The 18,584-nt window shown below is 44.1% G+C and overlaps 1 protein-coding gene across 1 annotated transcript in view; it reads right to left on the bottom strand.

Moving 5' to 3' along the window:
- Positions 1-2,568: 2,568 nt before the first annotated feature.
- BBS4 (Bardet-Biedl syndrome 4) overlaps positions 2,569-18,584 on the bottom strand; it is a 65,280-nt gene continuing 49,264 nt past the window's right edge. Inside the window, exons 11-16 of the mRNA XM_075342667.1 lie at positions 17,138-17,290; positions 4,308-4,479; positions 4,155-4,224; positions 3,915-4,053; positions 3,283-3,490; positions 2,569-3,197 (exon numbers count right to left, since the gene is read on the bottom strand). Coding sequence (XP_075198782.1) covers positions 3,106-3,197; positions 3,283-3,490; positions 3,915-4,053; positions 4,155-4,224; positions 4,308-4,479; positions 17,138-17,290 — 834 coding nt within the window. The 3' untranslated portion in view covers positions 2,569-3,105. The remainder of the gene's footprint in view (positions 3,198-3,282; positions 3,491-3,914; positions 4,054-4,154; positions 4,225-4,307; positions 4,480-17,137; positions 17,291-18,584) is intronic.

The raw sequence follows: 18,584 nt of genomic DNA, 5'->3' as shown, positions 1-18,584 counted from the left end.
TATTCTAGAGCTCCAGTTTTAGGATCTGTTGGGCCCAGTGGTCAGCAATCTGCAGTACCAACTATCCTGTGATAGTGGATAAGTTGCTATAATGGGCCAACCCCTTTGATAGCAGAGGTATGTACTGTTGACATTTAACTCTGTTCAGCCCTTTCTATGCATAAAGTCATCCTCCAACCGTATGAAATGTCTACCACGGCAGGCTCCATTACAAACTTACATCAGCAAGCTCTAGAAGCGCACAGCCAAAATAACAATTTCTGAAGAACAAGAAGGTTACATTACAATGTGTCTGGTTTAACTTTCACTTCTCCATGGAGAAAATGTAAGTTTCGGACAGAAGAAGAAATGCTTCCTTTTTCCCCTGGCTATTAGTCTTTATCAAAAGGGGGCAACACACATGATATGAAAATGGGATGTCTAGCAGGTAAAAATGTACCAATGCCTCAGAATGGATCAAAAATAACAAAAAGGAGTAAAGCGGGCTTTACACACAGCGACATTGCTAGCAATGTCGCTGGTGAAAGCACCCACCCTCGTCGGTTGTGCGTTACGGACAAATCGCTGCCCGTGGCGCACAACATCGCTTACACCCGTCACACATACTTACCTGCCTAGCGACGTCGCTGTGGCCGACGAACCGCCTCCTTTCTAAGGGGGCGGATCGTTCGGCGTCACTAAGCGGTCATCCAATAGAAGCGGAGGGGCGGAGATGAACAGGCCGTAACATCCCGCCCACCTCCTACCTTCCTCATTGCGGGCGGCCGCAGGTACGGTGATGTTCCTCGTTCCTGCAGTGTCACACATAGCGATGTGTGCTGCCGCAGGAACGACGAACAACCTGCGTCCTGCAACAGCAACGATATTCGGGAAAGGAATGACGTGTCAACGATAAACAAAGTCATTTTTATCGTTAACGGTTGTTTCTGCGTTTCACACGCAATTACGTAGCTAACGAGGCCGGATGTTCGTCACGAATTCCGTGACCCCAACGACATCTCGTTAGCGATGTTGTTGCGTGTAAAGCCCACTTAAGTCTCACCTTGCTGAGCCCCCCCCCCCCTCAACTCCTGTTCCAATGTTGTCCAGGTTCCCGGACAGTCTCTACCTACTGGATCTGTCTTGCCCACACAGAAATGCCAAGAATTGTCCACACAGCCAATCACTGGCTGCAGCAGGACCTGCCTCTACCAGTGATTGGCTGAGCGGCATTTCCTGTGTGAGGAGAGGGGATAAGGAATCAGATACTGGTGAACCTGGGCTGCATCAGAGTAGGATTGGAAAGAGGTCAAGTAAAAGGAGTATTCAGGAAAAAATAAATTGACCAGGTGGAGTATTGACATACCAACAGCTTTTAGTTGGAAAGGCTGAGCATCTAATGTGTATAGGGGTAACCTGACTGATGTGGGAAAAAATGATCGGTCTGTTAGATTTCAACATGCCTCAGCCTACATTATTTGTACTTTCTCCCTTCTACAAGTATGTCAAGTTTACCAGATATTGGATTGCTGGTAGATATTCTCAACACACGTCTTTCTAAAAGATGTGCCGGCTTAAAACAAATAATTTGTGAGCAATCTCTCTCCAGCTGGTTGCAAGAGGTCCTGCTACTGGTCTACGGGTTTTGGCTAACAGTCGGGTTGCCCCATTATAACATAAACCATATGGTCAGGAGACTCAGAGTGAGTGTCCCTTTTTTAGCAGTAAGAGAGGGCTTACTATCCTACCATTCACTATATATACCGTATTTTTCGGACTATAAGACGCACCCTGGTTTTAGAGGAGGAAAATAGGAAAATAAAACTTTAAGCAAAAAAATGTGGTCATGACACACTGTTATGGGGCGAGGATCTGCTGCTGACACTGTTATGGGGGTAATGTCCCCAAATTCTCTACTAAGGTACCCCATCCTGGTAATGATCCTCCTGCCTTGTATATGATCCTGCTATAAACCCCCATCCTGCTCATATACCCCCATCCTGCTTATATACCAGCATCCTGCTCATATTCCCCCATCCTATTCACATACCCCATCCTGTTCATATACCCCCATCCTGTTCATATACCCCCATCCTGTTCATATACCCCATCCTGTTCATATACCCCCATCCTGTTCATATACCCCCCATCCATCCTGCTCATATACTCCCTTCCTGTTCATATACCCCCATCCTGTTCATATACCCCCCATCCGTCCTGCTCATATACGCCCCATCCATCCTGCTCATATACTCCCATCCTGTTCATATACCCCCATCCTGTTCATATACCCCCATCCTTTTCATATACTTCCATCCTGTTCATATACCCCCCACCCCTCCTGCTCATATACTCACATCCTGCTATATGCCCCCATCGTGCTCATATACCATCCTGGTATATGGCCTGTATCCTATAGCACAGAGAAAAAAAACCAAACGTTTATACTCACCTTTTCCTCACTCCCTGCAGCACCGATCAATCTTCCTCTCTGCACCACTGACCTGTGTGTGTGTATGGAGCCGTTCCCCTGCAGCACGTGATGTCTTCCTGTCTGTGCCGATCAGCTGATCAGCACAGATCAGCTGACCAGCACAGACAGGAAGACATCGCGTGCTGCAGGGGGACGGCTCCACACACGGGGACGGGTGAGTGTACTGATTCAATGCACCCCGCGCTGATGATGACGCGTGGGGGCAGTGAATACAGCCGCACATGATCACTCCAGGCTGTAATTGCCAGGGGTGATCATGCGGACCGGCTCTTTACTATGCGCGCGTCCCCGCTCGTCCTCCCGCCCACCTGTCAGTGCCGGCTTCTGCGCTGAGAAATGGGCGGGAGGATGGGCGTGCATATGTAATGAGCGGGCCCACGTGGTCACAGCAGGCTGCTACAGCCTGCTCGTGCCCCCGATGACCCGCTCCACCTCATTCCCCGCAGCCACAGTCAGACCATAAGACGCACCCCCAACTTTCCCCCAACATTTGGGGGAAAAAAAGTGCGTCTTATGGTCCGAAAAATACGGTAGTTAACCTTGTATCTGTGCAAAAACATTCTTGCACTGAATAAAACAGTTTCTTGAGTATCTATTATAGTTCTTCATTATTGTCTTGAGAGATAATGGTGTCACCTTCTGTATTCTGTGCTGGACCCAGAATTTGAAGGGTCCTCTGGTTCAAGAGGCAGGGATGGAGGTTTTGAGACTTGAGCAGTGGAGCCTTATAGAAAACAAATTGTGGATGTTATGAATTCTCATCAAAGTAATTTTATAAAAAGAAGAAGCTATTGCATTTAATACCTCACCTGAAGGCAGAGTAGGAGCCTTACTGTATCCAGCTGCAGACGACATGGCCCTTCCTAGAGCTTGATTAGACCCCAGTGGTGTCTGCTCAGCACTTGGACCTTTAACTGCAGCACGCTGCTTAGCCTTTTGGTCTTTTGTCTGCTTTGTCCACACCAGATTCTCTCCAACTTGCAATGCAGCCCCCAATTTCTGTGCCATATCAACCATCTAAACAAAGAAGCCACAGGAGTTAGGTGTTATAAATATATGGTAAGCTGGTCCAGTAAAATACCTTCCTGTACTCTGATAAATATTAGAATTTAGCGGACTCAAAATATGCTTCATATTTCAATCCAATGTCACTATTTGAAATGGCTGTATCAGGGGCAGACATATCATTGGTTCAACCTGTGCAGGGGCCCAACAGGGTGGGGGCCCATTTCTACGTCCAAAACAGGTGGAATTTTGAATAGGGCCCATATACTGTTCTTGCACAGGGGCCCTTTTCTGTCTGTGTCCGCCAAGTGGGCTGTATGATGAGCATCTGTTGAAGATCAGTGTTTAAAATGTATTTTGAAAATGCTAGATGAGATTTAGTTCTTGTAATAAAATGTATGTTAGTGCTTTGTTACTGTTTGCTCCTTATTCGCACCTCGGGGTCAAATTCAGTTGAAGTCTCTCTGAGAACACCGACTTTACGCTCCAGCTCCTGGTACTGGGCCAGAGCTCCCTTCTTATCGCCCTGGTTATACAGCAGAATAGCAAAATTCAAATTCACAAGGGGATCAGTCCTGAGGAAGAAAGGAAGCGAAAATATGAATAAAATATTAAAACAACAACATTCAGGTAAATAAGTAATAAATAATGGAAAAGAAATGTTCTGCTCACTCACTGGTCGAGACTTGCTGCTTGTTGATATGAGCTTTTCGCATTCTCTGTATCTTCCAGATAAGTAAGTGACACTTAAAAAAAAGACAGAAAACATGTGTTAAGTATGAGTCTAAGGAGCAGGAAGAGCTGTGATGTTAAATTCTATATATACCACCTGCCAAAAGCATATAAAGTGTTGCATTTCCATGGTGCAGGGAGATGGCTGCACTCAGAAAGTGGAAGGCGGAGGCATACTGCTGCATGCTAAGATGAACAAGCCCAAGATTGTACAAAACCCTCCAGTCAAATGGGGAAAGGTAAAGGGCGCGCTTCAGACAACTGATAGCCTGTAACAAAAATACCACCAATAAGCATGTGTAGGAACAAAAAAATGGGGCAATTGCATACAGATTTATACATAAAGCAGATTACATGTCATTTCTTGCTCTGTCACAGAGCATTCCTACTTATATCATATTTATAAATCATATAAAACAATTTTTGTATAGTCCCTAAACATAGTGTCCATGTGACGACCACTATAAGCACATTTCTTATTCAAAGCAGTTGAAGGCTTTTTTAGCTGAGTGGAAACATCACTCAGAACCCAAAATGCTGCAATGACAAGGAAAGGGAAAGAAACTGGAAACGGTTTCCAAAGCTTAAAAAAAACACAGTAAATTACCTAAATATGTCTGAATATCCACCAGATGATGCCACTACAGGTTAAACTAATTATTATTATTTTTTTACTTTTCAGGTTTTTTGCCAATCTTTGTATAAGACCATTATTTTGGTGCTACCAAGTCATGTGTGTGAAGGATATCAATGCAAAGAACTACAGTTTGCATGATCTCTTGCCCATCAGTGGAGCTCTTTATTACAAGGGGAAAGATATTGCTGTAATTTACTCACTGTCTTTACAGACAACCCAGATCTGCTACGGACAAAGCTCTACTGTTTCCCAACTCGTGGAACACTGCTGCCGAGTATGTGAAACATGATCCCTCCTTAGACATTGAGGGACAGGAAAGAGACAGAAAACAGTGGAAATAAGTGGTGTATGATAAGTGATATCCCATATAATACAAGAAGGGGGAAATGAGAAAGAACCATGTCTTCAGTGTATGCCACACATCAGCATGGTCATATGTCTATACATGTGAGACTGACTTACAGAGCCATCTCAGCTACAGACACTACATAACTTAGGGACTAATCTTAGGGGTACTTTGCACACTACGACATCGTAAGCCGATGCTGCGATGCCGAGCGCGATAGTCCCCGCCCCCCGTCGCAGCAGCGATATCTTGTGATTGCTGCAGTAGCAAACATTATCGCTACGGCGGCCTCACATGCACTTACCTGCCCTTCGACGTCGCTCTGGCCGGCGAACCGCCTCCTTCCTAAGGGGGCGGGTCGTGCGGCGTCACAGCGACTTCACACGGCAGGCGGCCAATAGAAGCGGAGGGGCGGAGATGAACGGGACGTAAACATCCCGCCCACCTCCTTCCTTCCGCATAGCAGCCGGGACGCAGGTAAGGTGATGTTCCTCGCTCCTGCGGCTTCATACACAGCAATGTGTGCTGACGCAGGAACGAGGAACAACATCGTACTGTCGCTGCTGCGAAATTATGGAAATGTCGGACCTTACACCGATTATACGATAACGACGCTTTTGCGCTCGTTAATCATATGTAAAAGGATTCACATACTTTCGATTTGACCCCACCAACATCGCACCTGCGATGTCGTAGTGTGCAAAGTACCCCTTACTGTATATAAACTATTTCTACATACATTTTGAAAAAAGGTAAAACAACTTTACCTATATTAATCAAGAATAAATAATTGATTTGTTCTTAAAAGGAATTGTACAATGCATAAAATACCCTATATACATATCTATTTTAGAAAATCCTAACAATTTTTGTAAGTTTTTTAAAGGGAACCTGTCACCAGATTTGGCGACTATAAGCTGCGGCCACCACCCCTGAGCTCTTATACAGTGTGTCCACCCATATCCTGTCCACCGCCATTAACTTGAGAACGGCGGCAGCTATAGGCATAGAAGTGGAGTCTAGGTATAGTAAAGTAGCCATGCGCTACGCAATGAAACCACCTATAGCGCCACCTGGTGGAAAACAATGGAGTTAGCATTTTTATATCTCAAAAACGGAACGAGATAGAGAAAAAAATTGAATTACAAAGTTGTAGGGTATCATAAACTCAATACGAATCGACACCTTGCATACAGAAATGCTATGATAATGAAACCAATGACCCCCCCCAAAACATTGAATGCTGGTCATGCATATGGCGCTCATTTAACTTTGATGCTCGAAGTGGCCACTGTCAGCTGCAATGCACATCTGGACTCTGGACAGTATACTGTATCTTGCTGCACGTTGTGCAATATCGTAGGTGACACGATTGCACAAGCATCTGTGATACGTCGTCGTAGGTCCTGCAATGTTGGTGGAGGGGTCGCATACACCTGCTGTCTGAAGTGACCTCACAGAAAGAAGTCCAATGGGGTCAGGTCAGGTGACCGTGGAGGCCACTCCACGCAGCCACCATACCCAATGACTTCTAGGAAGGTCTCCATGAGGTATCGCCTCACGTCCACAGCCTTGTGAATTTACACATTCTAATCATAGCATTTCTGTATGCAAGGTGTCAATTCGTATTGAATTGATGATGCCCTACAACTTTGTAATTCACTTTTTTTCTCTATCTCTTTCCGTTTGAGAAAAAAAATGCTAACTCCGTTGTTTTCCACCAGGTGGCGCTATAGGTGGTTTTATTGCGTGACGCATAGCTACTTTACTATACCTAGACACCACTTCTATGCCTATAGCTGCCGCCATTCTCAAGTTAATGGTGGTGGACAGGATATGGGTAGACACGCTGTATACAGCATTCCAGAATGCTGTATATAAGAGCCCAGGCCAGGCTGTATAACGTAAAAAAACACTTTTATAATACTTACCTAGGGGATGGTCCGGTCCGATGGGTGTCGCTGCTCTTCAGTCAGGTACCTCCTCTCTGCTGCGATCTCCATCCTCCTTCTTCTCAGCCCCCAGTGAGGATGACGCGTCTACGTCATCCACACAAGCTGACATTGCGGTCGTGCACAGGCGCACTTTGATCTGCCCTGATAAGGGCAGATCAAAGTACTGTAATGCGCAGACGCGTGGAAAGGTTAAAGACCGCCCGCGCATGCACACTACAATACTTTGATCTGCCCTGACCAGGGCAGATCAAAGTGCGCCTGCGCAGGAACTCAATGCCAGCTAGTGTGAATGATGTAGGATGCGTCATGCACACGGACTTCAGAAGAAGGAAGACTGCGATCGCTGCAGAGAAAAGGCGCCGGACCAGAGAGCAGCAACATCTTCTCTGACTATGGGTAATGTTGTGAATACAGTTTCCAGTTTGGGGCTCCCTCTTGTGGTCAGTGCTGGTGGTGCAGTTGATTTGTGGAATTAAAGCCACACACCTGTACAGTCATGGCCAAAAGTTTTGAGAATGACACCAAAATTATATTTTCACATGATCTGTTGCCCTCTGGTTTTTAATTGTGTTTGTCTGATGTTTACATCACATACAGAAATATAATTGCAATCATATTATGAGTACCAAAAGGTTATATTGACAGTTAGAATGATTTAATGCAGCAAGTCAATATTTGCAGTGTTGACCCTTCTTCTTCAGGACCTCTGCAATTCTCCCTGGCATGCTCTCAATCAACTTCTGGATCAAATCCTGACTGATATCTGTCCATTCTTGCATAAGCAATGCTTGCATTTTGCCAGAATTTGTTGTTTTTTGTTTGTCCACCCGTCTCTTGATGAATGTTTTGTTCCATGAGCCATTTAGTGATCACCTTTGCTTTATGGCAAGGTGCTCCATCATGCTGGAAAAGGCATTGTTGGGCACCAAACTGCTCTTGGACAGTTGGGAGAAGTTGCTCTTGGAGGACATTCTGGTACCATTCTTTATTCATGGCTGTGTTTTTAGGCAAGACTGTGAGTGAGCCGATTCCCTTGGCTGAGAAGCAACCCCACACATGAATAGTTTCAGGATGCTTAACAGTTGGCATGAGACAAGACTGGTGGTAGCGCTCACCTCTTCTTCTCCTAATATGCTGTTTTCCAGATGTCCCAAACAATCGAAAAGGGGATTCATCTGAGAAAATGACTTTACCACAGTCCTCAGCAGTCCACTCCCTGTACCTTTTGCAGAATATCAGTCGGTCCCTGATGTTTTTTCTAGAGAGAAGTGGCTTCTTTGCTGCCCTCCTTGAAACCAGGCCTTGCTCAAGCAGTCTCCGCCTCACAGTGCGTGCAGAAGCACTCACACCAGCCTGCTGCCATTTCTGAGATAGCTCGGCACTGCTGGTAGTCCGATCCCGCAGCTGAAACAGTTTTAAGATACGGTCCTGGCGTTTGCTGGTCCTTCTTGGGCGCCCTGGAGCCTTTTTGGCAACAATGGAAGCTCTCTCCTTGAAGTTCTTGATGATGCGATAGATTGTTGACTGAGGTGCAGTCTTTGTAGCTGCGATACTCTTCCCTGTTAGGCCATTTTTGTGCAGAGCAATGATGGCTGCACGTGTTTCTTTAGAGATAACCATGGTTAACTGAAGAGAAACAATGATACCAAGCACCAGCCTCCTTTTAAAGTGTCCAGTGGTGTCATTCTTACTTAATCATGACTGATTGCTCGCCAGCCCTGTCCTCATCAACACCCATACCTGTGTTAATGGAACAATCACTAAAACAATGTTAGCTGCTCCTTTTAAGGCAGGAACGCAATGATGTTGAAATGTGTTTTAGGGGTTAAAGTTAATTTTCTTAGCCAATATTGACTTTGCAAGTAATTGCTGTTAAGCTGATCACTCTTTATGACATCCTGGAGTATATGCAAATTGCCATTAGAAAAACTTAAGCAGTAGACTTTGTAAAAATTAATATTTGTAGCATTCTCAAATCTTTTGGCCATGACTGTAGAGGACTCACAATCAGGTCTTTCAGATTGGGCTATATAACTGAGTAGTTTTCTCCTGTTACTTGCCGGTGCTCAATGGATATCCTGTGTGTTAAGGACATTTTCAAACCAGCCCTGCTCTCTACCAGAACTCCTCTCAGATAAGTTGGTCTTTGTACCTCTGCTTATTGTTTCCACTTTGTTGTTTTTTTTCTGCTTTGATACTGATGCTTCATTCCGATTTTGCCTGTGTGGAGTTCCTGGTGGAATTGGATCATTCCCTGCTGGGAGTGTTTCTATACTTAGCTCCATGATTCTGCAATGTATTGTGTTTTGTCATGTTTGGTATTAATTCAGTTCCTCATCTATATTAGTGTTTTTGGATCCCAGCAACATCAGAGTGATGATGTAGTGGGGGAGAGGCCGTGTGGTCTCAGGATTTTTCCATATCATGTGTGCTGGTATTTATTAGGGTTTTTACTGCTGCAGACAGTGCTCCTTCCTATCCTTTCCTATAAAGATAGTTTGGGCCTCACCTTTGCTGAATCTGTTTTCTGGCTTTGTATTGTGTTTTTTCCTATATCACCGTAGACTTTACATGTGGGGGACTATCTATATCTTTGGGGATTTCTCCGAGGCAGATTAGCTTTTCTTATATTTCTATCTGTAAGAATATTTAATTCTCCGGCTGTGTCGAGACGACTAGGTTATCGTAGGCTTGTCCCACAGCTACTTCTAGCTGTGTATTCAGGATTAGGTCTGCAGTCCGTTAAGGTTCCAGCCACTGGTTACTTTTTGGGTTTCCGCATTTTTTGATCCTCCTTGGTCCCCGAATCATAACAGGGTTATATACTAACTAAATCAGTGTGATTTATATAAAGCTGGAAAAACTGGCAGCATGTACATACTGGCACGTTTTATTATAACTGCAATAATTGGCAAATTGTTTAGGCAATCAATATATATTCAACTGCCTCGAGTGTGTCATAAATATTTTACTGAATCACTGGTATTCAATATATTTACATACATATGGCTGACATTCTAAAGTTAAAAACATATTCTGTACCTGACTAGTGTCATGTCAAAACTTCAATATGGATGGTAAAGTGGTTAGCTGGGTCCCAGATTAAATACACAGCAAAAAGTGAGAAGCAGGTAATTGTTCAGCCTCAGTATCAGGAGGGCTGCACCCCCAACTTGCATTAAAGCAAGATAACAGATAAAAATAACAAAAAACTGAGCTGTGACAAATGTTCAATAAACATGCAACATTACAAGCATGTGAATTGCAGCCTCAAGACTAGAAAAAAAACAAGGAGAAAATTGTAGAAAAAATACCCTGACTATAAATAAATAAATAAATTGCAAGTGCTTAATAAACAGGGTACTTAGTATATACATTTTTGCAAAAAGGTAAGAAGCTGTCTCACCTCGTCACGGTGTACCCGTGAGGTGAGACAGCTTCTTACCTTTTTGCAAAAATGTATATACTAAGTACCATGGTTATTAAGCACTTGCAATTTATTTATTTATAGTCAGGGTATTTTTTCTACAATTTTCTCCTTGTTTTTTTTCTAGTCTTGAGGCTGCAATTCACATGCTTGTAATGTTGCATGTTTATTGAACATTTGTCACAGCTCAGTTTTTTGGTTTTTTTGTCTGTTATCTTGCTTTAATGCAAGTTGGGGGTGCAGCCCTCCTGATACTGAGGCTGAACAATTACCTGCTTCTCACTTTTTGCTGTGTATTTAATCTGGGACCCAGCTAACCACTTTACCATCCATATTGAAGTTTTGACATGACACTAGTCAGGTACAGAATATGTTTTTAACTTTAGAAGGTTAGGGACTGTCTCAGATGGGTACACCGTGACGAGGTGAGACAGCTTCTTACCTTTTTGCAAAAATGTATATACTAAGTACCCTGTTTATTAAGCACTTGCAATTTATTTATTTATAGTCAGGGTATTTTTTCTACAATTTTCTCCTTGGTTTTTTTCTAGTCTTGAAACTGCAATTCACATGCTTGTAATGTTGCATGTTTATTGAACATTTGTCACAGCTCAGTTTTTTGGTTTTTATATGGCTGACATTGTAGACACTGGGAGGAATATACTGCACCAGGCGTTTTATAGGGCAGTCTGACACAGGAGCCCCTAGGACCAAAATGTGACAACCGCCTACTAATTGTTTTGCCATAGATCCATATGTCAGAAACTGAAATCTGTGCCAGTATATTCCTGCTATTATTGACTCCAATTTGTGGTGTAAATTCTAGGAAACAGCTTAGGCTATTGTAGACGATGAGCACATCATAAAATAGCACTGCCAGAAAACTGGCACAAATATCACATTAGCTCCAGTACAGTTACGTGGGTATTCCCATTTTCATATATGAGTATTGAGTTTAATAAACCAAGCACCTTTGCACATTATGGATTATTAAAATGTGTACTCATTTTTGAGATAACACTTTACTTTTGTTTACAGTTCATTACCTAGGAGACAGCAGTGGTCGCCTTGTCTCCCAGACAAAAAACTAAAAACAAAAGCAAAGTGTAAGGCTGCTTTCACACATCCGGTTTGAGCCGTACGGCTCAATCTGGCTTTGAAACCTATGCAACGGATGCGGTGAAAACACCGCATCCTTTGCATAAGTTTTTTACATGCGGCCCGTCCGGTTTTTGCCGCTTGCGGCATGCTACTGAGCATGCGCAGTGGCAAAAACCGCATGCGGCGGCCGGATGCGGTTTTTGCCGCATCGCGCCGCATCCGGCATCCATACGGATGCATTGAGAAAAGCGCCGCATCGGCCGGATGCGGCGCAATGCGGTTTGTTTTGCCGCACAAAAAAACGTGCCAGGCAACGTTCCATCCGGCCGCCGCATCGGCTAAATCTGCCGCATGTGGCAAAAACCGGACCGAACGCAAGGCCATGCGGCACTAATTAAAGTCTATGCAGGAAAAACGCAACCGGCAGCAAAAAAAAACGGTTGCGTTTTTCCTGCAAAGTGCCGGATTGTGCCGCATAGCAAAAACCGGAGGTGTGAAAGCAGCCTTAATATCTCAAGAACAGCTGCAAATTTAATAAACAGAAAAAGGCAAAAATGCTCTATCCAACAATACTCATACATAAAATGGGCAATGATCACTGAAGTCATTACTTTAAAAGGATTGTTAAAGAACTTTTTTTTTTTTAAATATGCAAAAACACCTTAATGGTAATGACACGAAACATGGAGTGATCATATCAATACGAGTAGAGGATCATATAGTAGGTAGCTTTTAAAAAAGATAACTAGAAGGAACCAGTCATGCTGAAAATGGCTTCCAATGTGCAGGTAGGATGTTACAAAGCAGGAGGAGCTGATCAGATCGATATACAATTTTGTAGGAAAAGTTTCAGTAAATTGATTGAAATATCCAGTTTGTATGATTAAGAGTTCAATAGGAGGTCATATTTAGTAATTAACAGTTTTCCCTGTATGACAGTGCATGCAAACATAGCTGTCAATCACTTAGTGGGGCCGCCCACTGGACTTATACATAAAAAAATGATGGATTTCAATTAATAAAACACAAGTTATACTTAATATATTCTCACAAACCTATACAGTGGAACCTTGCTTAACGAGAACAATCCGTTCTGGGAGTGTGCTTGTTAACCAAGTTACTCGTTCAGCAGAGCAAGATTTCCCATAGGAAATCATTGCAATGCAGACGATTCGTTCCACAACGTGTTAAAAGTCCCCTCCTGGTCCCCTATTCTATCATTCCACACACATGCAAGAAGAGAAGAAAGGGCGCACCGCCAAATATTAGATAAAAGGGTGCTCACCCATGCAGTAATTATATCATGAGGCAAAACACAAAGAAGAGTACTGCACAAAGAGGGGAGCACATCCAAGTAAAGTCTATAAAAACATATCCTTTATTGTATCAAAACATTAAAAGAGCATAAAACCAGAAAAACACACCCAGAGATAAATAGAAATATCAAAACCCCCCGTATTAAATAGCAATGAAGACCAACAATATTCATGAAATCATGCAAGAATAATGTATACATGTACAATCAGGGTCCCTATTAGGGCTAATAAGAACAGAGTACCCCTATAGGCGAATGCATGGGAACTACACCTGAGGTCAAAAAATATATATATATATATGCACAATTACATAAGGTTGCCAACGATCCTATACAGGGATAGATCACAATATGGTGTGCAAACCTGAAGGTGCAGAGCTTTTTAGCCAGATGATATAATACCATGCCATATCATATGAACGGAGAAAGTGATCCAGCCTATAGTAAGGCCATGCATCTGGATCAAAAGCAGATCCTATAGGGAGCCAGGAGACCGATAAGGGGGTAAGGAGGGAAGTCCCGTGGGTGAAGCCTCACGCGTATCGCCGCAAAATGGGGATTCCTTAGGGAAAAGTGGCACACACGTGCAAACACACACAAACATGTACAAACACACACAAACTCACACATGCACACGCACATATTATATGCTCACCTTACCTTCCGTTCCATCGCTGGTCTGCTGGGACTTGCTGTTCTCTGGTACAGTGCCGGGCTGTGTAACGCGTTACCATAACGACGAGGCAGGAACTTCCCAGCCAGAGCGCTGACGTCAAAGGCAGAGCCGCTTGCCTCTGATTGGCCAGCACGCTGCCTTTCATTAGCGGTGGCAGGAAGTTCCTCCCTCGTCGCTATGGATGCAGATACACAGCGTGGAGTGGAGCGCAGCGGCGAACTACAGCACCCAGGAGGCCAGCAATGAAACGAAAGGTACACTATATTATGTTATATGCTCCCCTTACCTCCGTTCCATCGCCGGCCTCCTGGGTCTTGTAGTTCGCCGCGAGGACGTCGCAATGTACCCGGGAACTAAAAGAACCATGAGGCCGGCGGTGGAATGGAAGGTAAAGTGAGCATAATACTATGTGTGAGTGTGTGTTTGTGCGCACATGCGTGTGTTTGTGTGGACTGCAAGAACGGGTCAGAGCGCGGTGGATGTATGGAACCGGAAGTGTGTGAGGTGAGAATTTCGCTCGTACAGCAAAGCTTTCTTGTAAAGCGGGTTACAAATTTACAGAAAGCTTTGCTTGTTAAGCGAAATTCTCGTTAAGTGGGTTACTCGTTAAGCGAGGTTCCACTGTATATCACTCTACTCAGTTTCTTCTCTACACCATGACGTCCACAGATCCAGACTGCATGTACAGTTGAAATCAGAAGTTTACATACACTAGCTAAAAAGACATATATACATGTTTTTCTCAATATCTGACATGAAATCACAATAAACCTTTCCCGTTTTAGGTCAATTAGGAACCAAAATTATTTATATTTGCCAAATGCCAGAATAATGAGAGAATGTTTTAAGGCATTTTTATTACTTTCTGCAAAGTCAAATGTTTACATACACTAAGAGTACTATGCCTTTAAATAATATGGGACAGCCCATATGATGATGTTATGTCTTTGGAAGCTTCTGATAGGTTTATTGGCAACATCTGAGATAATTAGGGACACACCTGTGAATGTATTGTATTGCAAACCTGAACCACTCTGGTTCTTTATGTAGTATCATGGGAAAAATAAAAAAAAAATCAGCCAAAATCTCAGGAAGAGAATTGTGGACTTGCACAAGTCTGGTTCATCCTTGGGTACAATTTCCAGATACCTAAAGGTGCCTTGTTCATCTGTACAAAAAGTTATATGGAAGTACAAACAAGATGAGAATGTTCAGCCATTATACTGCTCAAGAAAGACGGGTTCTGTGTACCAGAGATGAATGTGATTTGGTCAGACATGCGCATATCAACCCAAGAACAAAAGCAAGAGACCTTGTGAAGATGCTGGCGGAAGCTGGTAAGATTGTGTCATTATCCACAGTGAAATAAGTACTGTATCAACATGGGCTCAAATGCCACTTTGCCAGGAAGAAGCCATTACTCCAAAAGAAACATAAAAAGCCAGATTAATGTTTGTAAATGCACACAGGACCACAGACCTTAATTCTTGGAGACATGTCCTGTGGTCTGACTAAACTAAAATTGTACTGTTTGGCCATAATGACCATCGTTACATTTGGAGGAAAGAGGGAGAATCTTTAAAGGCTAAGAACACTATCCCAACTGTGAAACACGGGGGTGGCAGCATCATGTTGTAGGGTTGTTTTGCTGCAAGAGGGATTGTGTACTTCACAAAACAGATGGCATCATGAGGAAAGATGATTAGATGGCAATACTGAAGCAGCATCTCAAGACATCAGCCAGGACCTTAAAGTTTGGGCGGAAATGGGTCTTCCAATTGGACAATGACCCGAAGCATACTGCCAAACTAGTTATAAATTGTCTTAAGGATAATAAAGTCAATGTTTTGGAGTGGCCATCACAAAACCCTGAACTCAGTCCCATTGAAAATTTATGGACAAAGCTGAAAAGGCAGGTGAGAGCAAGATGACCTATAAACATGGCTGAGTTACACCAGTTCTGTCAGGAGGAATGGGCCCAAATTCCTACCAACTACTGTGAGAAGCTTGTGGAAGGATTTCCAAAATGTTTGACCCAAGTCATACAGTTTAAGGGCAATGGTACTAAATACCAATGAAATGTATGTAAACTTTTGACTTTGCAGAAAGGAATTAAAATGCCTTAAAACATTCTTTCTCTCATTATTCTGGCATTTGGCAAATATAAATAATTTTAGTTCCTAATTGACCTAAAACTGGATAGGTTTATTCTGATTTCATGTCAGATGAAAAAAGTGAGAAAAACATGGATAGTGTCTTTATAGATGGTGTACAGTGTGTCCACCCATATCCTGTCCACCGCCATTAACTTGAGAACGGAAGCAGCTATAGGCATAGAAGTGGTGTCTAGGTATAGTAAAGTAGCCATGTGCTACACAATGAAACCACCTGTAGCGCCACCTGGTGGAAAACAACAGAGTTACAATTTTTATCTCGCAAACGGAACGAGATAGAAAAAAAAGTGAATTAAAAAATTGTAGGGCATCATCAATTCAATACGAATCAACACCTTGCATACAGAAATGCTATGATAAGAAACCCATGACCCCCCAAAATATTGAATGCTCGTGACTCATATGGCGCTCATTTAACTTTGATGCTCAAAGTGGCCACCGTCAGCTGCAATGCACATCTGGACAGCTTACTGTATCTTGCTGCACGTTGTGCAATATGGTAGGTGACACGTTTGCACAAGCATCTGTGATACGTCGTCGTAGGTTCTGAAATGTTGGTGGAGGGGTCGCATACACCTGCTGTTTGATGTGACCTCACAGAAAGAAGTCCAATGGGGTCAGGTCAGGTGAGCGTGGAGGCCACTCCACGCAGCCACCATACCCAATGACTTGTAGGAAGGTCTCCATGAGGTATCGCTTCACGTCCGCAGCCTTGTGAGTTTTACACGTTCTAGTCATAGCATTTCTGTATGCAAGGTGTCGAGTCGTATTGAACTGATTATGCCCTACAACTTTGTAATTCACTTTTTTTCTCTATCTCGTTCCGTTTTCGAGATAAAAATGCTAACTCCGTCGTTTTCCACCAGGTGGCGCAATAGGTGGTTTCATTGCGTAGCGCATGGCTACTTTGCTATACCTAGACACCACTTCTATGCCTATAGCTGCCGCCATTCTCAAGTTAGTTGCGGTGGACAGGATATGGGTGGACACACTGTATGTAAACTTCTAGTTTCAACTGTACAAATTTGAAAAATGTATACAGATTCTGTTGATTCACTGAATTCATTATAAAGATCCAGCCACTCTCTATTTGGGGTGATCACTCATCCAGGTCTCCCCCTTGATGGCTATCTTTACCTACGTATCATTTTAATAATTTCAGGCTTACCCATAAAGAATATAACAGACTACCGCTTTTAGAGTCAGTCAAGAAAGCTTATGTTTAAGGATTTGCGGTCTATATAATATATGGTACATCACAAATTAAAACCAAAACAAATAGTTCTCCATTTTTACCGCTACATATTTCTTCTTCCCATAAAAGCACATTCCAATGTTGTTCCATAGCGGGGAGCTCTCCGGGACACTGGATGCAGCAACTCGATACTTACTGAGGGCAACATCATAATCCCCATGAGACTGCATCATACAGCCCGCTGCTAGTATTCCCTACAAAATGAAGTATACAAGCTTTGCAATGGAGGTACATTAGCAGAGTCAGTTTTAGAAGCTATAGTTCAACACTACTAAATCATGGTCTGGAAAATTCCAACAATATACAAAAAGCATGCAATGTTTATGGGTCCACTATAGATAAAAACATTACTAGACATACATAGAAACAACAATTGTTAGATATATCACTATACATACATTACCATTCAGTGCTCAGCATTAATGAGTACACCCTCTATGAGTAAGATTTTAATGAATAGCTCAATGAATAGAAGAACAATTTTCCAAAATTGTGAGATGTTCTAACCCAGGGGCCGGGAACCTATGGCTCGCGAGCCAGATATGGCTCTTTTGATGGCCGTATCTGGCTCGCAGACAGGGCTCCTACCTGTCTATGGGAAGGATGCATGCACCGCGCTCCATCAGGCCGCGGTGCACGCTGATCAGGCCCGGACTGACAGGCGGGAGGGGCGGGACTTCTCCCGGTGGGCTGGCCGGTGGAGGGGTGGGGGGGCCGCCGCCCCCCGCCTCTCCCGCAGGTCTGCAGTGGCGTAGCAAAGGGGGGGCGGAGGGGGCAGTCCGCCCCGGGCGGCACATGTCAGGGGGGCGGCATTTTGGCCACTCGCCTTCAGTTCTGCTGTCCCTGGGCTGAGTTCCGGGGACCGCAGTCCTCGGCAGGAAACTGTGCCTGCCGTCCCTTTAAGGCAGGGGTGGGGAACATCCAGCCCGCGATGACCTTTTCTGCGGCCCCCGGGGCACTGGGGCAGATTCCCGGAGGCTGCAGTGCTCGGGCAGCCGCTGATCTTGTCTATTGCCGGCAGACAGCACTGGGGGTGGGACTTCCTCCCTCCGGCTCCTACATGCTCCCCTGTGAAATTGCAGATAGAAGCAGAGTGATGGGGCAGGGGCCTGTATAGTGCCGTGCGTTCTGCCTCTCACCCTCCAGTTCTGTGCTCTGCTGCTCAGGTCTATAAGGTCTTTTCTTGGAGAGAAAAGAGGAGAATGAAGCCAGCCCTTGAACTGCTGCATCCATCACTTGTGCTGCACCTGATCTTACAGGGCAACTAAGCAGCAGGTACTTATATCTGTGTGTGCTGTGCATACGGCGCGTGCGTGTGCTGTGTATACGGCGCGTGTGTGTGCTGTGTATACGGCGCGTGCGTGTGCTGTGTATACGGCGCGTGCGTGTGCTGTGTATACGGCGCGTGCGTGTGCTGTGTATACGGCGCGTGCGTGTGCTGTGTATACGGCACGTGCGTGTGCTGTGTATTCGGCGTGTGTGAGTGTG

This window comes from Anomaloglossus baeobatrachus, chromosome 4, assembly GCF_048569485.1.
Source record: "Anomaloglossus baeobatrachus isolate aAnoBae1 chromosome 4, aAnoBae1.hap1, whole genome shotgun sequence".
In the NCBI taxonomy this organism is placed as follows: Eukaryota; Metazoa; Chordata; class Amphibia; order Anura; family Aromobatidae; genus Anomaloglossus; species Anomaloglossus baeobatrachus.
Note: the sequence above shows the minus strand (reverse complement) of the source record. Positions and strands in the feature narration are given on the sequence as shown.